This window comes from Corvus hawaiiensis, chromosome 1 (genome assembly GCF_020740725.1).
Source record: "Corvus hawaiiensis isolate bCorHaw1 chromosome 1, bCorHaw1.pri.cur, whole genome shotgun sequence".
Taxonomy (NCBI): Eukaryota; Metazoa; Chordata; class Aves; order Passeriformes; family Corvidae; genus Corvus; species Corvus hawaiiensis.
The window spans coordinates 44,747,761-44,768,846 of record NC_063213.1 but is presented as its reverse complement, the minus strand read 5'-3'; the positions used below and the strand labels follow the sequence as shown (position 1 = coordinate 44,768,846).

General features: G+C 36.6%; 1 protein-coding gene across 5 annotated transcripts in view; it reads right to left on the bottom strand.

Annotated features, from left to right (window-relative positions):
• The window catches only part of ANKRD28 (ankyrin repeat domain 28), a 119,060-nt gene that overhangs the window by 45,397 nt on the left and 52,577 nt on the right, over nt 1–21,086 (bottom strand). For all 5 annotated transcript variants that reach the window (XR_007203338.1, XM_048302481.1, XM_048302471.1 and 2 more), the window contains one exon: nt 7,239–7,317. Coding sequence is in view for 4 of the 5 variants with exons in the window: in XM_048302481.1 (XP_048158438.1) it covers nt 7,239–7,317 (79 nt within the window). In the remaining variant the exon portion in view is untranslated. The remainder of the gene's footprint in view (nt 1–7,238; nt 7,318–21,086) is intronic.

Sequence of the window (21,086 nt, the reverse complement as noted above, 5' to 3'; positions counted from 1 at the left end):
TAGTACATGATTTGGGGAAAATGTCACTGTTCCTCCCTGACCCTTCATGGGCTTCCTCAAACCTATCACAGTCCTACCATGCAACAGTGAGGGAGTTTACAGCCTTGATCATCTGAGGAAAAGCTCTACTCCATACCACAGCAAATAAATGTTATAAAATTGTATTACACCTCTACCAAATAACTTTTGCTTTAAGATATTGCTTCACAGTTTGCTGAAAGACAGTCTGAACACATGCATGTGTATAACCTACTGCACAGGACTGCCAATGCAATATTATCCCTGTGAAGCTCAACCTACTGACATGTTAACCAGGGCATTTCTCACATTTCAAATGCCAGCTATGAGCAGTTTGCTTTTTCAAAGCACAGTACAGTGTATCTTAATCCCCACTGTGCAAAACAAAAAAAAAACCAAAACAAAAAACAACCCAAACAAACTGCTCTTCTCCCCCCTCCCTGCCTCTGTCCCTTGGATCTTCCAGACTTCAATGGCCTGGTCTTAACATGTTTATTAGAACTTCTCATTTGTTTACTATAAGATTTCTTACATTTCAATTATTTTAATGCCGTAGAGTTTGCAGGAAAAGGATTAAGGGGCTTGTCAGAGAGAGCAGTCACAATGCTGGAACACAAATAGTCAACTTGAACTTAAGATCCAATCATGTAAATGATCCTCTCCTAAAACATCACCTTCCAAACAAAGCAAATTATTCTTCCATGTTGGTGCAGTAAGCCAAAATATTAAACAAGATCACTCTTTTCATCACTAATTTTGCTAGTACAGCCCAGTAAGTTTACACATCTAAGTAAATATAAAAGCAGGACTTTTGCTCTGCAAAACATGGGGTTGGGGGAGGGAATGAGAGAGAAGTATTACATAATTTTCTTCCCTTGTCCCTGAATCTTACATTTCATCTTGCCAAGTTGTACTCACAAGACTGACAATTAGAAAGACGTTTTATTTAATAAAGTATAGAAACTACTGAAAAGCTTCGTGATGCTTACTTCTAGCAAACTTATGTTTCAACAGACACATTTTCCAGTTGAATACGTGCACTGATTTACAGAATGATCCTGGGGGGTTTAATTCTACCAGTCCATGTGTGGCAATTGCACATTTAAATGTGCTATTAGCCACCAATTCCTGAAACATACGTTTCTACATACTTCTTGGTGTCCATATCCTTACATTCCAGTAAGAGCTAGCATCTCAACCATCTCTTAGAAAGACAGACAAGGAACGACTGAGCAGGAAATGCTGCAAGGGGCAACCACACATCTCTTCCTTCACCCATAAACTGCCACACAACTCTTAACACTGCCCTGTGTCTCACACCACCTCTGTGTTCCGCTCACAAAAACTCTTGCTGTGACACTCCTCCCCTGCTCCTCTGCACCAGAACTCTTCCTATTTGGAAATGTCCTCAGAAGACTAATGAATGCAGTGGCTGAATTACTTATGTGTCACTAGTTGGAAATAGATTAAAAAATACAACAGAACTGACAAGATATTTTCATCTTTGCTCACAGTACTGACTTAAGTAGTCAATTGCCTTCCACTGTTCTGTTTGCAGTCTGTATTTTTAGATTCTCAAGGATCGTATTTTCCTTTGTTATTGTACAAGATGTGCTAGTGACTGAGCAATATCATAACATAAGCAAAGAAAGCAAAAGTGTTTTCATTCAGTTATGCAATACAGACACCCCATGTTCAGTATCTGAAGCTCTGAAATGTCTACTTAGGAAGAAAAGATGTAAATAAGATCTTTATAGAGTGCATTTAAGAAAGTAACAAACTTTGTCTTAAAAACAAGTATACTGTAATAATTTTAGGAATTATCCTGGAGAAGTTAGGAACATCTCAGGTGTAAATCCATGAGAGTAACCACTAGTCCTACTGTAATTAAATTCTATTTAATTATTTTCCTGACAGGTAGTAATACGTTCAGAAGTTCTTCCTTTTGAATGATTCACTTTTTTATCTAGAGAACTTGGAAGTACTCAAACTGGCAAGCAGAAATTCTCAGACTCTACTGAAGAATAAATAGATAGAGAAGAAAACATTTCCTTAGATAGAAAAATATGCAAACAGTCAGGAGGAGACACAGAAGTTTTTAAAGCAAAAGAAGATTTGAGATATGAATTGGAATAACGAGTAATAGAAATTGGGTGTAATTTCCAATTGAAAACTTGGATACATGGAAAATCATTGCTGCAAAAATAATGAGTAAGACCTTATGGAGAGAAAGCCTCTTGCTATTTCAAAGCTAAATGCATAGCAGAAGATCTACAGCATAGTGAAAAAATCTAAGAGGAACAGGTCTGGAATCTTTTGTCAAGACAAAATGATACTTCAAGAACAGTTTTTATTTTTGTTCCTTAAGAAACAAACAAACAAAACCCCTCCCAAACCCCAAAACAACCCCACAAAACAAAAACCAAAAGCACATGGAGATACACTGGCCACAAAAGGGAGGAAATCCACAATCAAGTCAAACCCATCCTTCCAGGATTTTACTGATTTGTCAGTATAAGCCAATTTCCTTTTAGAATGTCATAGTTTCTGCTGCTTCTCAGCTGCCATCCCCTTGAGCTTCAGCAAGCAACATGAGGTTCTCTGACTCAAGCTACTGAGAAATTCTATCTTCTCCTGAGTCAGCTTAATTTTCTCTCCCAAAGAACATCAGAGCTACTTTCTCCACAGCAACTGACTTTTACTGCTGCCAGGGGGAAGTTAGGCCAGTTTGAAAAACATCAGCCAACATCGCTGTCAAAAGAAGAGGAAGAGGTCGAAAGATCCAGTCAGTGTCAAAGGGGCCCCTGTGAAACGCCTTCAGTGCGTGGGTACATCTGCAATCCAAACAAAGGGAGCTTCATTCGGCTGGGGCTGAGATAGCAAGAGCCTTTCAACAGCTGAGCTGTGTGACTGTCATTGCATGGATCTCTAATACTCACAGGGATTCATAATTAGATGGAAGAAATACAGGTAGAGCAGTGTAACACTGAAGGGTCTTTACTGGCTTCCAAAATCTGTTATTACTGTAATGGTAGCTTTCCAGCATCAGCATGATTCTTACATTTTTCAGCTGACCCAGAGGAAACAAAAACTCGGGGGCTGCCAAACCTTAATGAGATTGAGTTTGGCCATACTCATGTAACACTGAGCTTCATGCAGAGAAAATACTGGGTTAAGCAAACATCAATGTGTTGTGTTAGTATTTAAGTATCAATGCAATATAGTAACTAAATCTATTCAGAAGAAAACAACCAACAATTCAAACGTTGATTTTTGTGAATTACATTGATTTCAGTGAAAGCAATAATCATCTGCATGTTAATTTTAGAAAATAAGTGGAAAAAGTTAGTAATCAAAAGAACACATTCTGTGATCACACTCATCTGTTCTGCTTTTCATGTGACACTTCCTGGCACAGTAGACTCTGATGGTATTAAAAATCATGGGACAACTGGACAGAATGATTCTTTTATAAAGGAAGAAGCCTCACCAGAACACTTCATTTGCAGGACTTAAAGAAGAGTTTGATTTTTTAAATCAGGACTTCTTGGAAAGAAGAAAAAGCTGGACATTCAGTTAATTGAGACTTTATTATACTTTTCTACTTCTCAGTAGTTTCCCATTGTTTACACTCTTAAAGTCAGTGCAATTATGCAAAGTAGACAGATGTATTTGTGCATGAGGATGCAGAGCTGTACAAAGGTCATAAAAAGAACAACTGTGATGAGTGTCACTACTCTTCCCAGAGTAATACAAAAAGGAAAAGGCTTCTAAAATTATGATTCTCGAGTGACTAAAATATAAACTTCTGTTCTATCCTCCTGGATGTTATAAACAATCTTCATGCCTCCTCTTTATTTACTGGTCACCTCCCTACACAACAAATCTAGGAATGCTAATTGCTTATCAAGCTACAATCCAGCAGTGAGAGATGATTTGAAAATTTAGACTTCCACAGACCACAGTGGTATGAAAAATCTGTTGGTAAGACATTCACATCTGCAGGGGACAAGTTTATTAGTGTTCAGTCTTGAAATAAAAAACAAAAGGCAATCTAAATGTCCAGGCCCAAACTGGGTAAAGCAATTTTCTTTGATGTTTGGAGCCTGTATCCAAACCGTCACCTTCAGATCCCTTGTCCAGGTGAAAAGACAATGGGAAAGGTCACAGAGCAACCTTAGGATTTAAAGAAAATATCTCAAGAATTCAACAACCAAGTAAGAATGCTCTAAAGACCGAAAACTTACTCCAAAAAAGTCAGCAAAAAGGCTCAATCAGTTTTATCTTCAGCATGTGCAATATGGGTTACTTAGGTCTATAGCAAAGTAATATAAAGACATTGTGACTGCAACATATGATCCACAATAGATATTTGAAAGCAATGTGGATCCCCTGGAGCAGGATGAAAAAGACGTTCCAGTCAAATTAAAAAACCCTATGTGTAAGTAGTGTATAATAACACTTTAAGAACAGAGAATAATGAGAAAATCAAGTAAGAGCCACTGAATAGTGGAAAGATTAATAGTGACTTCAGTAATTTTGAGGTCCAGTCTGAAGAAGGAATAAAAACATCAAAGGAAACAGTCTTTGTAGAATAGTTTGCACAGCAGAAAAACTGTAAAGTGGTTCCTAGTAACATCCCAGCAAAGCTATGTTAGAGGACATTACAAGTTGCAAAGACAAGCTTTCACAAGGTGAGAAATGCTAGGATGAAAGCAGTCTATACTTCATTCAATTCCTTGTGCAGGTATGTTACAATAGGTCAGTTAAAGTCACATACACAATTTTTACATGCAAATTTACTGCAGAGGAGATGGTTGCACAGAAATGCTATTTATTCAACAAACCACTTTCCTCAATTTTAAAAAAGAGGTCTTACAACACAACAGTTTTCAAGCCTTGCTGTGGTAATAGATGTTCTTTATTTGCTCCCTAATGCTCATCTATTAGTATGTAACATTATACATCTGTCTCAAAGGAGAGATTTGATTTCCAGCTGAAACACAACAGATGAATTTTCCTTATCTTTATGAAATGGAGAGGATAAATATATGAAATGGAGAGGATAAATATACTTAACCTCTGTTCCCCATCTTTCAATTAAGAGAGCTAAAAGACAAATCATAGCTTGTGCATTTTGAGACACTTAGACCTGATTTCTCTGAGAAGCAGCTGGCTCAGCACTTCTGATACAGCTGAGTGCTCACACTTCACCAACCACAAAGATTTCAAATCCAGCATCCAGAAATGAAGAAGACTAAATTGGTGACTGCTTTTTAAAGATTTAAGAGGCTTGCCTAAAACTACTGCTTGCAGGCAGGTAATACAGATTTGTGCCCAAGTACAGCATAGCCTCGCAAACTGAACAGCCTGAACACTCAGACATCACTTTCATCCTGCAACTGATGTCCCTCTTCACTCACTTACAAATGTGTCAACAACTCACACCTACCTGTGCATCCCTCACTGTACCACCCTGGTTCACTCCCAGTGCAGCCTCTCCCTAGGACTTTCAGGAGGCTGTGCCTCTCCAGCAAGGCACAACACGGAACTGAAGTCCAGAGCACAGCATGTGAGCACAGCAAGGTTGGACTGACATTGCCGCAGCTTTCAAATCTTTGGATTTGCAGCTATCCAATGCATTGTTTTGCTGTAAGCAAATCTTAATTTTCATTAAAAAAATGCTGTCTGGGACATATCAATGTCTCACATCATCCCTGAACAATCTGCAGACACTGCAGCACCCACAAGCTCTCCATGCAACTGCTCCATTTTGGATTATTCGTACAGCCCTAATTCTTACCTCCCTTCTTTGTTCTCCATTTTTCCTTATACTTAAACCCATGCCATGTGCCCAAATAGCAGGACTAATACTTCTTCTCCTACCACTGCCCACCAGTCAGGGTCTTGTTTCATTCCCATCTAAACTAGAATTTCCCTTCTTTATAAGGCCTATGCCTGAGAGAGGGGTATATTGTTCTATGACAGTTCTGGTAAATGGACTGTGCTCATCCAAACCACTGAAGATTCACTCTCAGAAGTAGCTGACTACAACTTTGCAAAGTTTGTAACATTGTTAGTTGTTGAAAAGGGTCACTATATATTTTCAAGAATCATCAGAACTTGCCTTTCTTCTTGTTAGGGAAAAACAGCACTTTTTTAGATTTTCAAACCTTGCGCCTCTTCAAAAGTGAACTTTTTTGAACAAAATGTCACTATAGAGTATGTTCATAAGATAGCTATATTAATTAATATCACATCATGTATATTTATTATATGTATATATAATTAAAGAGAGTATAACTAATATATATAATGAAAATATTACATCATCCTAAAATTACAACAAATTAAATTATGCCTAGCAATTTCAGTTGAAGGTCTGGAAGCAACTCCTACAATCCTAAAAGTGGCATGTCCTTAAAGCAGAATTTGTTATAAAGGGTTGATGGGGTAGTGGAAGTAGCCAGCTTTGCACAGGTAAGGTGTGCAATTAAGCAGACTGGAGATTAAAGTAGTTCTGTGGGACTGCTTAAGTTTCATCTTTCTATATAAACTTAAAGCTCTGTATTATGGATTCAGCCGCAAGCTACCTGTCTGTCCAAGATCAAAGACAATCAATTCAGTCCTTCAGTCATGACGTTCTTCTTCAGGTTTTTGGTTTAGTTTCTTGGTTTTTTTTTTTTAAAAAAAACCCCAAAGTATACTGTTTTACAGAAATTGGAATTTTTCTCAGTACAAATAAATAGGGAAAAAAGATGAGATTTCAACATTTTCAGCTGGTCCTAATCATATTCTGTGCATTTAAGCCAACAGGCAAAGATACTTAAAATAATACAACCAACTCTGGATGTCATCTTCTACATTCAAATGTAATTTGCATTTCTGAAGGGCATTTCAGAATGACAGCAATGCTGCTAACATCTACCTATAACATACACACTACTACTTCTTTAAACTAGTGTTGAACTATTGAAAGCTGATCAAGCTACAAATAAAAATAGCTACAACTGAGAAAGCTTTCTACAAAGAAATATTTTAGAGCACAACTACACAGTATTGTAACACTAATAAGTCTGGAACCCAAAATTTCAGTACAAGCATCTTTACTTTCAAGTACATTAAATGTCTCAATAAAAGCTACACAAACTAAGATGTACATAAATACTTCTTTGGATGCGCATAGTTATTTGTTTTCCATTAACAGGAACAGAACATACCAGATAAAATAAGTAGTTCAATAATTTCTGCATCTCCCAGATAGGCAGCAGCATGTAAAGGGGTCCTTTTCTCATTATCCTGTGGTAAGAGGGGGGAAAAAAGGTTTTATTTAAAATAAAAAAAAGTATGGTTTAGCATTTTGTATGTTATGAAAAACACTACATAAAAGTTCATCTTCCAAATACTGTACATTTTATATTTTTAAAAAAGCATAATTACTCTAAAGACATCAGTCACATTTACTAGGACTAATTACTCTAAAGACATCAGTCACATTTACTAGCACAAGCATGCTTCTCCCTAAGGAGCTCTTAACACCTACACAGTCAACCCCTGTTTTCCTGACGCACACAGGATGCTCATCACATCTTTAGATTAATCCACCAGTCATAAATCACCATTCACTTGTCTCCAGAGACAAGAACTCGAGTCTGTCCTACACAGTTAGAAACTGTGTTATTGTCATATGCAACAATTAGCGAGAAACATTTTCTTTGTGAAGTTTAAAGCAATTTCAGAAGTTATTATTTTAACAGAAAATAGAAAAGAAGCTATAGTGGAATCCAATTTCAACTCTTTCATTTACTGTAAACAAGTGAAGAAAAGATAGAGGTGAAATTTATTTTGCAAAAAACCCACTCTGCAAGTAACACCCAGTACTTTTAATTAGTTCAAGCTGATCTAAGGTCTTTCTGAAGGTAAGAGATCTTATTTATCAATGCACAATATATACCAATGAAGATTCTCTTTTGAAAGGTTAACAAAAAATATCTCTCAACTCTTTCAGGATGAGTGCCAATTTCCCTGCACCAGTATACAGCTAAATCAGAAAAATAAGATCACATCACAGTGGGTGATAAAAATGAACAAGAACCAACCAGTTTGCTCTCTGAGGGAAGGCTGGTGAGAAATCAGAAAAGAGACGGATAATCAGTCAGCATCCTGGTTCTGGTCTAAGCTCTGCTTGGATGTCTGGATCTTTTTAGTAGAGTTTCAAATACACTGGGGGTGAGGGATCAAGATTATATGCAGCAAGAAATTTTAAGTGACAAGATATTTCTATTAATTCAACGGTTGTGTCACGACTATCATAAAATTAACACACATTTTTTATTGACATTTTATTGTGAAAAGCATTCTTCTCCCTTGCTAGAGTAACCTTATTTAGTGAATCCTGACTCAAGAGCTAGCATCACAGAAGAATAAAATCAGGGTTCATGGCAGGAAAAATCTTATAGCAAAACTGGAGCTGAGACCCAAGAAGTTCTTCTAAAACTTAAAGGACAACTTCAGAATTCAGAACATTTGAACCACCCGCTCTAAGAAAACACCACTGCACACACAACCCCTTGCCCCAACCAACCTACTCCCTGTTTAGTCCCTGCTCAGAAAAAGTCAAAGCTACACAGTTCACCATATTAGCAGGGTTTCCGAACAAAATTTTTTGAATTACACGCAAGAAATTCCAAATTGAGCAGTGCAAACCTGACACTGATGCACCCGAAGGAATCAATGCTACACTTTTCACTAACACCACATAGTATCTCACCAATTTCTTGCCAGGATGTCTCAAATGCAGCTTACACATCTAGGATAATAAAAGACAGGCCCCTGGCACCAAGGACTTGCTATCCTGAAAAAAAAAAATTAAAAAAAAAAAAAGGGGGGGGAGGGGGCGGGGAAGAAAAAGGAAAGGAAAAAGAAAAATACTAGAAGCACGAGGGAAAAAGAAAAGCAATACAAATATTAAACTTGCTTCTCCAGCTGAAAGACAGTAAAGACCAGCCAGCAATGAAAATCTGTTTTCATTCCTCCAGTACAGAGGACAGAGCTCTGTAATGCTAAAGAGTGTATAAACTAGAGCTTAAGGAACACAACATGATAGTACCCTGTCTGCAATTTCATCATAGTATTAGAGAAAATAAGATGGGCCATGAGCACATTCTTCTGTAGAGACAGAATTTAGACAGGAACATGAGCAAAAACTGCGTTCCCCACTCAAAGGGCAAAACTGATTATTATAAAAAGGTTCCATTACACTTGTGTTGTTGGTAACTTTGTTATGTTTTGGGGGGTTTTTTTAACATCTCAGTAACACAGTAACTCAGTCCTATCAGTAACCAATGTGACAGAACGAATCAGAAATCTTTCAATAAAACAGTGGACAGAAGGGAGATCTTTATGTAGAAATACACTAATCACCAAGCCACAAATGTATTCCCCTGAAACATCCATGGTCCAAACTTCTGATGAATTTCAGACATATTTTTCAAAAAAATCCAACCTCTAGTAACAAAATTGTTGAGCATCCTGAAATCACCAAGATACAAACATAAAAGCAGCTTAAACACAAGAAACATTTCCACTCCACCACTCCTGTTTCCAAGCTGTGAGTTTCCAGTCATTCAAATATTTCAGTTTTGCTGCTCTTAAGCTGAGAAATTGAAAATACTCAAAGCCCAACTCCCACTTCTGCAGCAGGAAGTACAAACTGGGAGCATACGTATGCAGGAGGTTGGAGATGTCCCTGCTCTCTGCAGCACCAGGGCAGCACTGCTGGGACACTCGGGGCTTGTCATTTTCTGGGTCAACTCCGGAGTTTGGTATTTCAACAATCCCAAGCCCCAGGGTATCTACCGACCACAAATATTCCACATGCTGAGGGTGCTTTGACAGAAGCCCTGGCCTTTCTTTCCCCTCCAGTTTCATAGCTGGCATTTTTTTGATGCTTCCAAACAATATTTTTAAAATTTAACTTCTCTGTGCAATAGTTTTTGGTTTCGTATTTAAAACCTGGTTTTCAGAACTTGTTAAAAGAAGCAGACATGCTGCATTCAGCAACCTCTCATGAAGAAGTTTTTACTTCCACTAAAGGAAAATTCTCATTTTGCTCCATTTGAAGACTTACATTTAATTAATGAATTTTAATAAATGTTATCTGATTAAAATTAAAAAGAATTCTGTATTTTAAATGCTACTAAAGTACTGCTGAACAGATCAACTACTTTTTATTAAGAAAGTAATAATTTGATGAACGACTTTCATCCGCAGATACAAACTGCTGCATATAAAGGACTACATTAAACAACACTAAGATAGCTTTTAGCTTTAACAAAGAACTTTGGCAGCCGACATCTTACAGCACTGATATTACCATACTAATATAAATACTGGCTCTAACATTCCTCCTTTAATTTCATAAACTTAAATGACACTAAAAGAAAAGTTTCCCTAGAGAAGGGATTTTGTACGTAATAGTCACTGTTACACAGAATGTAAAATCTAACACTGTTGGTACTATTTAATTCCAAGTATTGCAGTGTTGCAGCAATATTTGACAACACAGAAAAGCAAATGTTGTGGCACCTACATTTTCCAGTTCAAAAATCTGCAAGGCAAATGGGACTATTACAGCTCTAAATCAGCTGTAATGGTAGTAAGGAAAAAGATCACACTGATTGTATTAAGCAGGTTATACATGGTTGAAAGAGAACTTTCAACTTTTTTAAACTTGTTATTTCCAGTAGAAACAACAAAGGAATTTATATTCCCAACAAGAAACTTGCAAGTTTAATTCCAGATATTGGTCAATGCTGTCATTAAACTAAAAAGCAATAAAGGGGCTCAGTTCTTAAGGAATCAGTTTTCAGAATGATAGTTTCGAGTTACAAAAGCCCCAGCACCATATCTATATGTACCTTTGGGCTGCATTACGTGAAAAATACATAATCCTGCCATTCCCAGTACTTCCATTTATCAAGTTTCACAAGCATTTAATCTACACAGGAGTTTGCATAAGATGGCAACATGTGAAATGCATAGGAGAAGGCCTTATGACCCTGCTAAAACCAAATTTGGAATAAAGTGACATGGATAGTGGCACTGTGAACTTCTTCATAAACTCTCCTAACCTAGAACAATGGTAATGCCACCTTTGTCTCTTTTGACCTAAACCAAAAGCTTTAATTGCTTCCTTGCTTATTTAATGGATCAAAACTTCTACAATGGACAAATCTATGCTAGTTTAAAGATACAGGTTTCAAACCTACCTCTTTTTAAAGTGTCCTTTGAGTAAGTGTCCTTTGAGATAAAACAATTTATTCCTGGCTTGGGTTCTGTCTCAGTAATCGATTTAGAGCAACCACATACAACTACAGGGAGTTTTCAAGAACTAGATGACTTAAAGGCAGATCCCTTATCCCATGCATATCCAGTAAGACTGCCATAACCAGTCTATGACTTCCCCAAGAGTATATTAGAATATAACTTCAATTTGCCCTTCAAATAGTTCAACATCTACTGATCTGGAATCTTTGAGTTAAAGTATTTTTTGAAATAGACTGAATGCAACTTTCCCCTTCATAAAAACTCTATAGCCTATCTGCTCTTCAAAACCAAATTTTGCAATAACACTTTATACACTCTCATTATTTCATGATCACACTTACAAAATATCATTTAATAGGTGTTTTGTGCTGTAGGACTTGTCATCTGTCTGCTTCTAGTACCATCTGTTCCTGGTAGAAATCAATCCTAAATACACAATCACAAATCTTAAACGAGTTTCAATTCCAACATACCCTGCAGTAGCTTTAACAAACATTCCTTTTAAGTGAAACTGGGTTTAAATGTAATTCTTAGTGGATTTTTCAGTTAGTTTGGAGAGACAGGGCTTTTCAACCAGGATGATGTGTAACTCCTGAGTTGGTAGAAAATGTGTAAGAAATTATTACAAAGCATTTCCAATCCTTTGATAGTGTTCAGTACCACAGTGTGAAGTCCCAGCGCTACTCTCAGGAGTCATTAGAACAAACAAATTTTAGTTACGAATTTTGCTATAGTTTTTAGAAGAATCATTTCCTCAGGTGGAATAACTGTCTAACTAAATTTTTTGTTCCCATATGAAAACAAACCCCCCATGTAAATATATGGCCTGTACATTCCAACTTTAAACTTCTTAGAAATTTACTTTAGGTACTTGATTCCAGACATGAGGACTAACTCTTCGGAAGTATGTTCAATCACAACAGGGTCTTAAAAATGCATAGCTAGCATTTGACAATTAGTGAATTGAAACTAGAAGAAAAAGATTAAGTACCAGACTTTCAAGACTTGTAAATATGTGAGAAATTAATACTGTATCCCTACCCTACCTTAACTGTAATTCATCTCCTATTTCTTTGGATTTTTTTCTTGTATTTTTAAATCATTTCTCAGAACTTTGCATTGTCAAAATTTAACAATTTTCTAACTAATTTTGTTGACATAATTTTTGGAAGCAAAAATTTTCTCACTGTATTTCTCACCACGTTTCAAAACTAAGATGCGTATGCAATATAGAGAGCAAGCTAATGTTACACTAATGGTCTCTTGCATGCTTAAAATATGAAGAAAGCATGACAGTAACCACAAAAATAATACATATTACATGGCTAACCACAATGTATCCTTTGAAGTCACACAAAAGCTACATTTCAGTTGAAATTATTAGATTTGTCATACTGACTGCATTAATTTCTTGAACTAATTGTCATGGCTCCTATTGTATGAACATTGTACTGCATATGAAAGAAACATTTTTGAAAGCCCAGTATTAAACTTTCACTAGTAAGACCTTATCACTTCTCAATACATTTCAGAACATACCCTCTTCAAGCCATCTGTTAGGAGGGCAGAGCAAATCTAGACCTCCAAACAATCACAAAAAACCAGGGAGGAATCTTTGCCCTTTTGCTCATTAAGACAGAGCAATCACTGGCTCAAGAGACCTTATCTTGTAGCAGAAAAGAAGTGGTTTTAGCAACAAGGGTCACGCCAGCTGTAATCTGCCAAACCCCACTGTTGCTTCTAGTTAAGGTCTTCAGTACCAGTTTAATAGTGCATTCTCTTTACCTGTTTCTACCTGATAATAACGGTAATATTAACAACAACAATAATAAAAACTGCCACACCATGGATTAAACCACAAAATCATTTACTCATGACTATCACTCGTGGCACTGTGATTTTGTGGAGGCCTTAAAAAAAACTGGATAGCAGCTGTAGGTTACAATAAAAAATAAAAGGTAAGCCAGAAGAGAACTACAAAGTAGCCTGGAAAAAGGTCACCAGAGCACCATTTTATGACAAACCAAGAGTTTACCTGAACATAAATCATTCTAAACACTCGCGTTCCTCGAGAGCGCAGGCTCACAATTTTCTAAATTGCCACAAGGAACAAAAATAAAAAATAAAATCCCACAGTAAGATAATTTTGAGTAGTTCTACACTGACCCACAAAACAACCAGGAAGCACCATACTTGTAGCATGTTAGAAGAAATGACTACTAGCTATATAATTGCAAAGGAGACACTAACTTTCCACTCCAAAATCTGATTTTCCAAATATCAAAATCAAACACTCAGCAACTGCATATGGTCAGATTTTGCATATGGGCTTATTTCAGAAACAGGACAGAAGTTTAACTTGAGTCTAGGTGAATGAGATGAGCAAAACTGGAGAAACCCATGCTGAGTGGCATTAAAAACTACAAAAATTTAAAAATCTGATCTATTCTGATGTCATTACTTATGGCAGTCTTAATTGGCTAAGAAATTTGGCTATAAAAACTATCAAGCTATATTCACATTTCCACCATGAGAAATGAATGAGTAAAAGCAGGGAACCTTGGTTAGAAAACCTCCTTCTCCTGAACAATAAGTTATCTGTCATGGTGAAAGCCTAAGGGGGAAAAAAAGTATCACATATGCCAAATTGGAATTTTAGCGTCTATAAAAAACAATGACCAACTATAATGTATTTCATAACCAAACAACTGTCCTTTCCTTTTCTGACTATTGGAACATCCCAGGCAACCAAGTTCCTTTCCTAACATGAAACCTGAGGAATATCTATAGTTTTACAGAAAAAAGGTGAAACATTTGAGTTTCACCTTTATCTAGGGGAGAGCAGAATGACACTATCTATTTGCACACCATTCCACATCGCATGCACACAAGTGCAACTCCCCTCCAAGAAGGAAGCAGGGAAGAATTCACATTGCATGGCTTTGTTGTCTGGACATACTCTGCAGTTCCAAAAACATCCTTGTTTAGCATGATGCCTCTGGGCATTTTTAAAATGGAATTTTTGTGACTGAATTTAAAGCTCAAATTCACAGAAAAGCACTAAAATCCATGGAAAATAATTTATTTCCCATTGAGCTAATGATTCTAGTCAAATAATAAACATAAAACTGATAAAAATCTCTATCCTTACTGAACCACTGCATACAATTAACACAATATAAAAACTTATAAACAAAAAACACATTGAAGGTTTGGTTCATTTCTAACATGCTGAACACTAAAAGCAATCTGGTGGGAATAATTTAAAATTAAGTCTGTACAGAAAAACATCGTTATAGATATATTTATATATATATATGATAGTGACATATTGTACTGGAACATTCACTTACATTCAACCACTTCTTATTAAAAATTCATTTTTATAAACAAGTAAGATAGCTCATTTGTATCTTTCTAGTATTTTTAAATAACACCAGAAAATACCTTTTACAAAAACTGTATAAAAAATACCAAGAGTTCAAGTCATGTGAGCAAACATCGGATCCAAACTACTCTTGTCTAAAAGACAATCTAGTTTTTAACTTTGGCACAGAGTAGAACAACTTGACAAGAAGAGGACAGGAGAAAATTAGCTGGCTTAACTTTTCCTGAATCCCAAACCTTAATGTCCATAGAAACCCAGCAAAGTGATATTTCAAATGTAAGTTGATACTACACTACAAAAAAAGATTGGTAAAAAAGGAACCTGAAGTTCAGAACAATTCATGTTGTTAAATAACACTATTCCAGACATCTTTAATTAAAAAAGTTAACTTCAAATGCTGTCCTACATCACAACAATTAGGTACAAAACACCATTCAGGTGTTAATTGTTTGAAGCCCTGTTCCTCTTAAAAGAGTGGCCCCAAAAGAAAGACACACAAAAGCAAGTCAGTCACATTTAGAGCAAGAAACAGCTATTAAGCATCAAACTCCATCTAAGATTATGATTGCTGGACCTTACAGCCAGCTAATGTCTCATTCAGAACGAGAGTAAAAAATTCTCATTTAAATATGTACAGTAGAAAAACCCCAACAAGTTCTTTTGATGTGGTTAAGATGTTTAAAAAGTGAGATTCAGAACTTGAGTATGTCTTGTTCACATATGAGAACAAGGAGTGCTTGAGGTGTTCTGGTAGACATTGCATTGTTATTTCTCTTAACTAAAGAGGTTCACAGCAAGAAGACTTTTTGACTTGTTGTCAAGTATTTCAAGAAGTAGATTTTGAAACAACTATGCATCTCTGTATTCTTCCACTTCCAAGTAATTCAGCTCAAAACCATTTATCTTCAATTATTCTTTTTGAAAGTACTGAGTCAGAGTGGTTTTTGGAAATACACATCTTCTCATGCCCTTTAACCTTTATGTACCATGCAGGTTTTGTAATACTGCTATCATAATTCTGCTGGTCAGGTTCTAGAACTTGTGTACAGAACAAGCAAAGCTTGTAAGAAAAGCTAAACCCAGGTTTTAACATGCTTCTACATTTTTACATGCTATGTAGACATTTTTACACAACATATAAATGCTTCTGGCTGGATTATAAAGGCCAGGATTTCTTGTGAGCAAACTCAAGCATTCATTTGGATATTGGATAAGGACCTGAATAACTAAGCAGGTTTTGTGAGCTGCTGCTCCCTTTCACGGAAAAGTTCCAACATCAAGAACTGGTCCCATTTATCACTAATAAAGGTTACTGAATTCTTGCCCAATACATAAAACAAATAAAGAGCTATTCTGTACCCTTTGGTAAGAGCAACTCGATCTCACAGTGCAGCTGAGGCACTTTGGATGTCTTTTCCTTCCTTTAACTCGGGAATAAAAAAAGAGCAACTTTTAGGGCCAAGAGTATTTGTTAGCATGCTAGATCCCTGTAGGGGAGAGAGCAAAAAAAATCCACTGAAATTAAAAAATACCCAACCATTAACCTCTAGAGCATTCAGAACTCTGCTATATTAAAAAAAATAAACACACAAAACCCTGACAACAACCATCAAAAAAAACCAAACACAAAAAACCCCAAAACAACAATACATCATTGAAAATACTTGCCCTTGGCTTTATCCTTCCCAAACACCAGTTATATGATTTGTAAACATTTACCTGGTATGTATGGTAGAAGAAAGAAGAAAACCCCAGCTTTTAATCAGAATGCAGTTGCTGGTAAGAAAAATGATAAATAATCTGAAACTATTTCTGAAAAAAAAAAAGCAGTATGAGGAAACAATGGATTTTCCATAATGAGAGTACAGTGCTGTGGAGCACATTATGTAACCCAGCCTGTGCTCACAGAGTGGGCTGGAATAGGGGCACTGCCTCATCTTACAGTGTCATCATCTGAAATGTTTGAGGACATAAATAAGAAAATATGCCAAGAGAGAAAACAATACAGGCTCTGTTTATGCTCCAGTGAAAGATCACACACCACACTAGGTAAGGTATGCACATCTCCATCACAGTTTAAATCCAGCACATTACGTTCGGGCCACTGACACTTTTGTTCAGAAAAGCTGGGGTTTCTGCCCTTTTCATTGCAAAGGCAAGTGCTCAAATGACAACGACCAATGTAAAACATATCTGTCCCACTGACTGCATTGTCTTGCTGACAGGAAAAGATGGGCATTTCAGGTAGTATGTTTAATGTTAGCACCTCTTCTTGGAGCAAGCCAAAACATGTTCCTGGTGTGTGTTAAGTTAAACAGCTTTACAAAGTAAGGTCATCTAGTTGGAATATGCAAAGCCCTTCTGTTAAGAGGCCCTTGCACCATTCTGAACTTCAAACAGCATACAACACAATTTATGCTAATTCAAAGGCTAACTGTTAGATAAGAAAAATCCTGCAGAACACATCTCTTCTGAAGAACAAGAGTAAAATGAGAGTAAAAACAACTTCCACCCAACAACAGTCTGCAATGGAAAATGAAAAGACCCCACACTGATCACAGATCACAAAAGAAACCCAATAGCAAGCCTCTGATAGTGAGGATAAAAGTTCATCTAAAACTGCCGATTACCTTAGGATCAAAGTATCTTATATGCACTATTTCTTAGGCTAAGTGGACATGGGATAAGCTTAGAAGATGACTGTCATTATAGGAAAAGCTTGCAACAACTAAGGCAAGATATTTGCACTCCTTTGAAACAGCAAGTCAGCATCACGTAATTTATTTGTAAGTTACCATAATTACACATATACATATATATATAACTAGTATTTCATGCTAATTCAAACAGAACTTAAATTAATGATCAGGAAGGATGATAATAATAAAGTAGGACTTTAAAAGATTGAAAAGAGAACAGAATTTCACTGGTTTTGGAGACAGAAAGCTACAGGCTGATATCACAGGCCTGAGAAAATACCTCCTCAAACTTCATAATCAAAACAGTGTACCTGAACTTCTGGAGCAAGCTCTTCAGCAAGAATTCGTTGCAGTGACCTTCCAGTTCCTTTGTCCTGATACCTGACACCAGTATGAGCCTTTTCAGGTCCTACTGGCAGTAGACAAGAGTCCTGCTCCTTGGGTACTTACGGGACAGCCCTCCCTACATCATGTAGCAAACAAATGAGAAACACTTTCTCTTCGCTGTTTTTGATATCCATCCATCCTTTATTAAAGAAGATTCAAAGAACTTAAAAGGTGCATCTACCTCATGTAGAGCTTGTGTACAAGGGCCAAGCTGGACAAAGGAAATTATGTTTTCTGATAGCATACTGGATATCCCACAGTAAGGTAGCTTTAACCACTTGCGAAGTGGAGAAAATTGTCTTGTTCAAAGGTATGTTGCATATGCATAAAGGGTTTTCATCCAGAAAATGACTACAAATAATCAGTAAATTCAAATCCTATCTTGCTTTTCCCAGCAATAGCCTCTTTAAGGACTGTGTCCATGTTGGAAGCCAATGCACATTAGGACTATTGAACTTTTTTCTTCTCTCTGCTCTTTCAGTGAGGATGTTCTGTTCTAAAATACCAATCCTTTGCATGTCAGGCACAGCAACTGCCAGGAATAACTCCAGTAAGCTCTAACTATTCAAGACCTTGCCTCTAGCTTGTTTTGTAAAAGCAGCAGGAAATGCAGAACTTCAATTATGCTTTGAAGGTTACAATCTCAAGCAATGATCACTAAAAGTAAAATGGCAAATTAGACAAGATCTACAAAATCATTATCACTAAGAATCATACTGGAGACTCAAACACAAAACCTTTGAAACTTTAAAAACTCTTCACACTTTTAAATTTGAAGTAATTATTCATGGCTCTCTACACCAATGAGAATTTTTCAATGTTAAAGAAATAAGAGTGACCAAAACAAAAGCTGTCTGTCAAATTCCCAATTACTGCAAAAGAAATTCAGTGTTTGGCTGATACAGCAAACCACTGCCATGCAGACATCCAGGCTCGGTTGCCCAGTTTAGCGAACAGTAAATCCACATTAGCATAGTACTGGGCGAGCTTACTAAGCCTGACGAGAAGGAGGATATGTTAGCCTGAGTAGCACACTAATATTAATTCATACTAAAGTCTCTAAAGAATAATTCTCATTTCCTGTTCAAGGCAGCACCATGCCATGTAAGCAGAATGTTCTTCTCAGTTCTACCCTTTGCAATGGTAACTTCTTGAGAGCTACTGCCCATAAGCCTGCTGTATTGAGCAGCAATTTGCTGATGTTGGTCAGATTATCCTATAACTCTGCTGAAGGTTTGTCTGTTTGTACCACTCTAATAAGAGTGGTAACTCAATACATCTGAAAATTTCATTTGCAGAGGTTAAATACTGTGTTACTGACATGAAGCAAAGAATTATTCCTCTCTGGACTGGCAAGTTTCTCTCATTAAACGTTTCAATTTTGAAGGAAAATGCCTAATTAAACAGATTTGTATTTAAAACATCTTGAATCTATTTCTACACCAGAAGACGAATTCAACACCATTTGGACACACTTTATATCGAGGCTGAAAAATATGATTCACTGTAAACCTCTACAAAGGAGCTAAGATATCTGATTAATCATTAGAGATGACATGCCTGAGAAACATCCCACACTAATGAACAGGAAATGCTCAGCTTTAAAGTTAAGTTACAGTGAACAACTTCTATATGAAGAATTTAAATCATATTTGAGTAGCTGGTGGATACTGTTTATACAACTGGCAGCAAGTTTACACTACACCTGGAAGAATTAGTCTCCCAAGTTCTCCATTTCTGGAATCAGTCAGGCTTCACATCAGTGGATCAAACAATCTAATATCCAATCCTTTAGAAGTAGAATCAGCTTTTGTATAGGAAGAGCTTCTGTACATTTCCTGCAGCAAAGTTTCTTCTTATCTCTTTAGATACATAACATGAATATTCATGTATTTAAGAAGTTGTTTAATTCTTTACCAAAGTAACTCCTAGTCAGTCCCATATGGTAATGCTGCATTCCACTTCCTTCTTTAAAAACACCTCACTAAAACTTGATCAGACTTAGTGACAAGGTGTTTCACAAGCTTTGTCTCTTTTTAATGTAACACCACACATACTGGCCTGTGCTATTCACAGAATGTCCTTCTAAAAACCAATTCTTGGACTTTATTACATGCAAGACACTTCAGCTCCACAGTAAAAGCTGATGCATAGATGTGAGTTCTGAGCAGGCACAACCTGCTCCTGTTTTTTCGGTATCACAAACACTCCCCTCAAAACCAGAATTCATCACAGAATCTTCTTGCCATTTTTCAGATGTGAAGAAATTTCAATTAACTGAACACATTATAAAGCAGGAGTCTCATATGACTCATCATTTCATAAGGCTGTTCACAGAGAAAATGGGGGTTCCTGTTTGTGATGGAAATACTTAGAAAGTTTAGTACAGAGACTAGCTAGAAGCAGAAAGCAATACAATACACTGAGATGCACATTGGTCAAAAATCCAAACAAATGTTTAAAGAGAAAGAAACATCTTGTTCCCATTAGAAAGCTGTATTTTATTAGAAATATGTGAGCAAACAAACACAGAAGATAACTACCATCAATCTCTGAGATGATATACTATATGTTTCTCACCCATACATTCAAAAAATATATTTACATATACTTCATACAAAATGAAAACATACCAAATTAAAGCCATTAACTATTTAAAATGTCTCTACTTAATTACAACAGCTCTCAGTTCTTCTTAGAGATCTGTTCTGAGTAAGAGATAGGTATAATTAATGTTATTTAAATGGGCAATAAAAATTCTTCTATTAGAAGTTAGCAGTAGAAGGGTCTGAAGGCACACACAGCTTGTTTTGTGATTTATGCCCATCCTGAGTTCACCTGTGCTTTGTGAAGTCTCACAGCCCCTCACTCGCCCAGTATAAGATTTCTTGGACTCTGCTCCAGCACCTGAAGCTGGGTTCCAGGCAGAGGCTGCCAGGCAGCAGCTGCTGCCCTGAGTTTCTCAGCAGTGTTTCTTACTGCAGGAATTCTCTTTATTAGTGTTTGTTTATACAGGAATGTTTTATTTCCTTTCCAACCTCCTGCAGTTGTTTCAAAGGACTGTTCTCACTGTCATTTCATTATATGCCTACTGTTGTTAACATTAGATAAGTGACCATTTAAAAACAAAGTAAGCTCACATTTTCTATATAACTTGTATGCATTTATATACAGGCATACACGTTTGTGTTCTTTCAACATACAGTTCTTATTTGCAGGAAAACTCAGGGGGAATTACTGCTTAAAAATCCAAAGGATGAAACTGA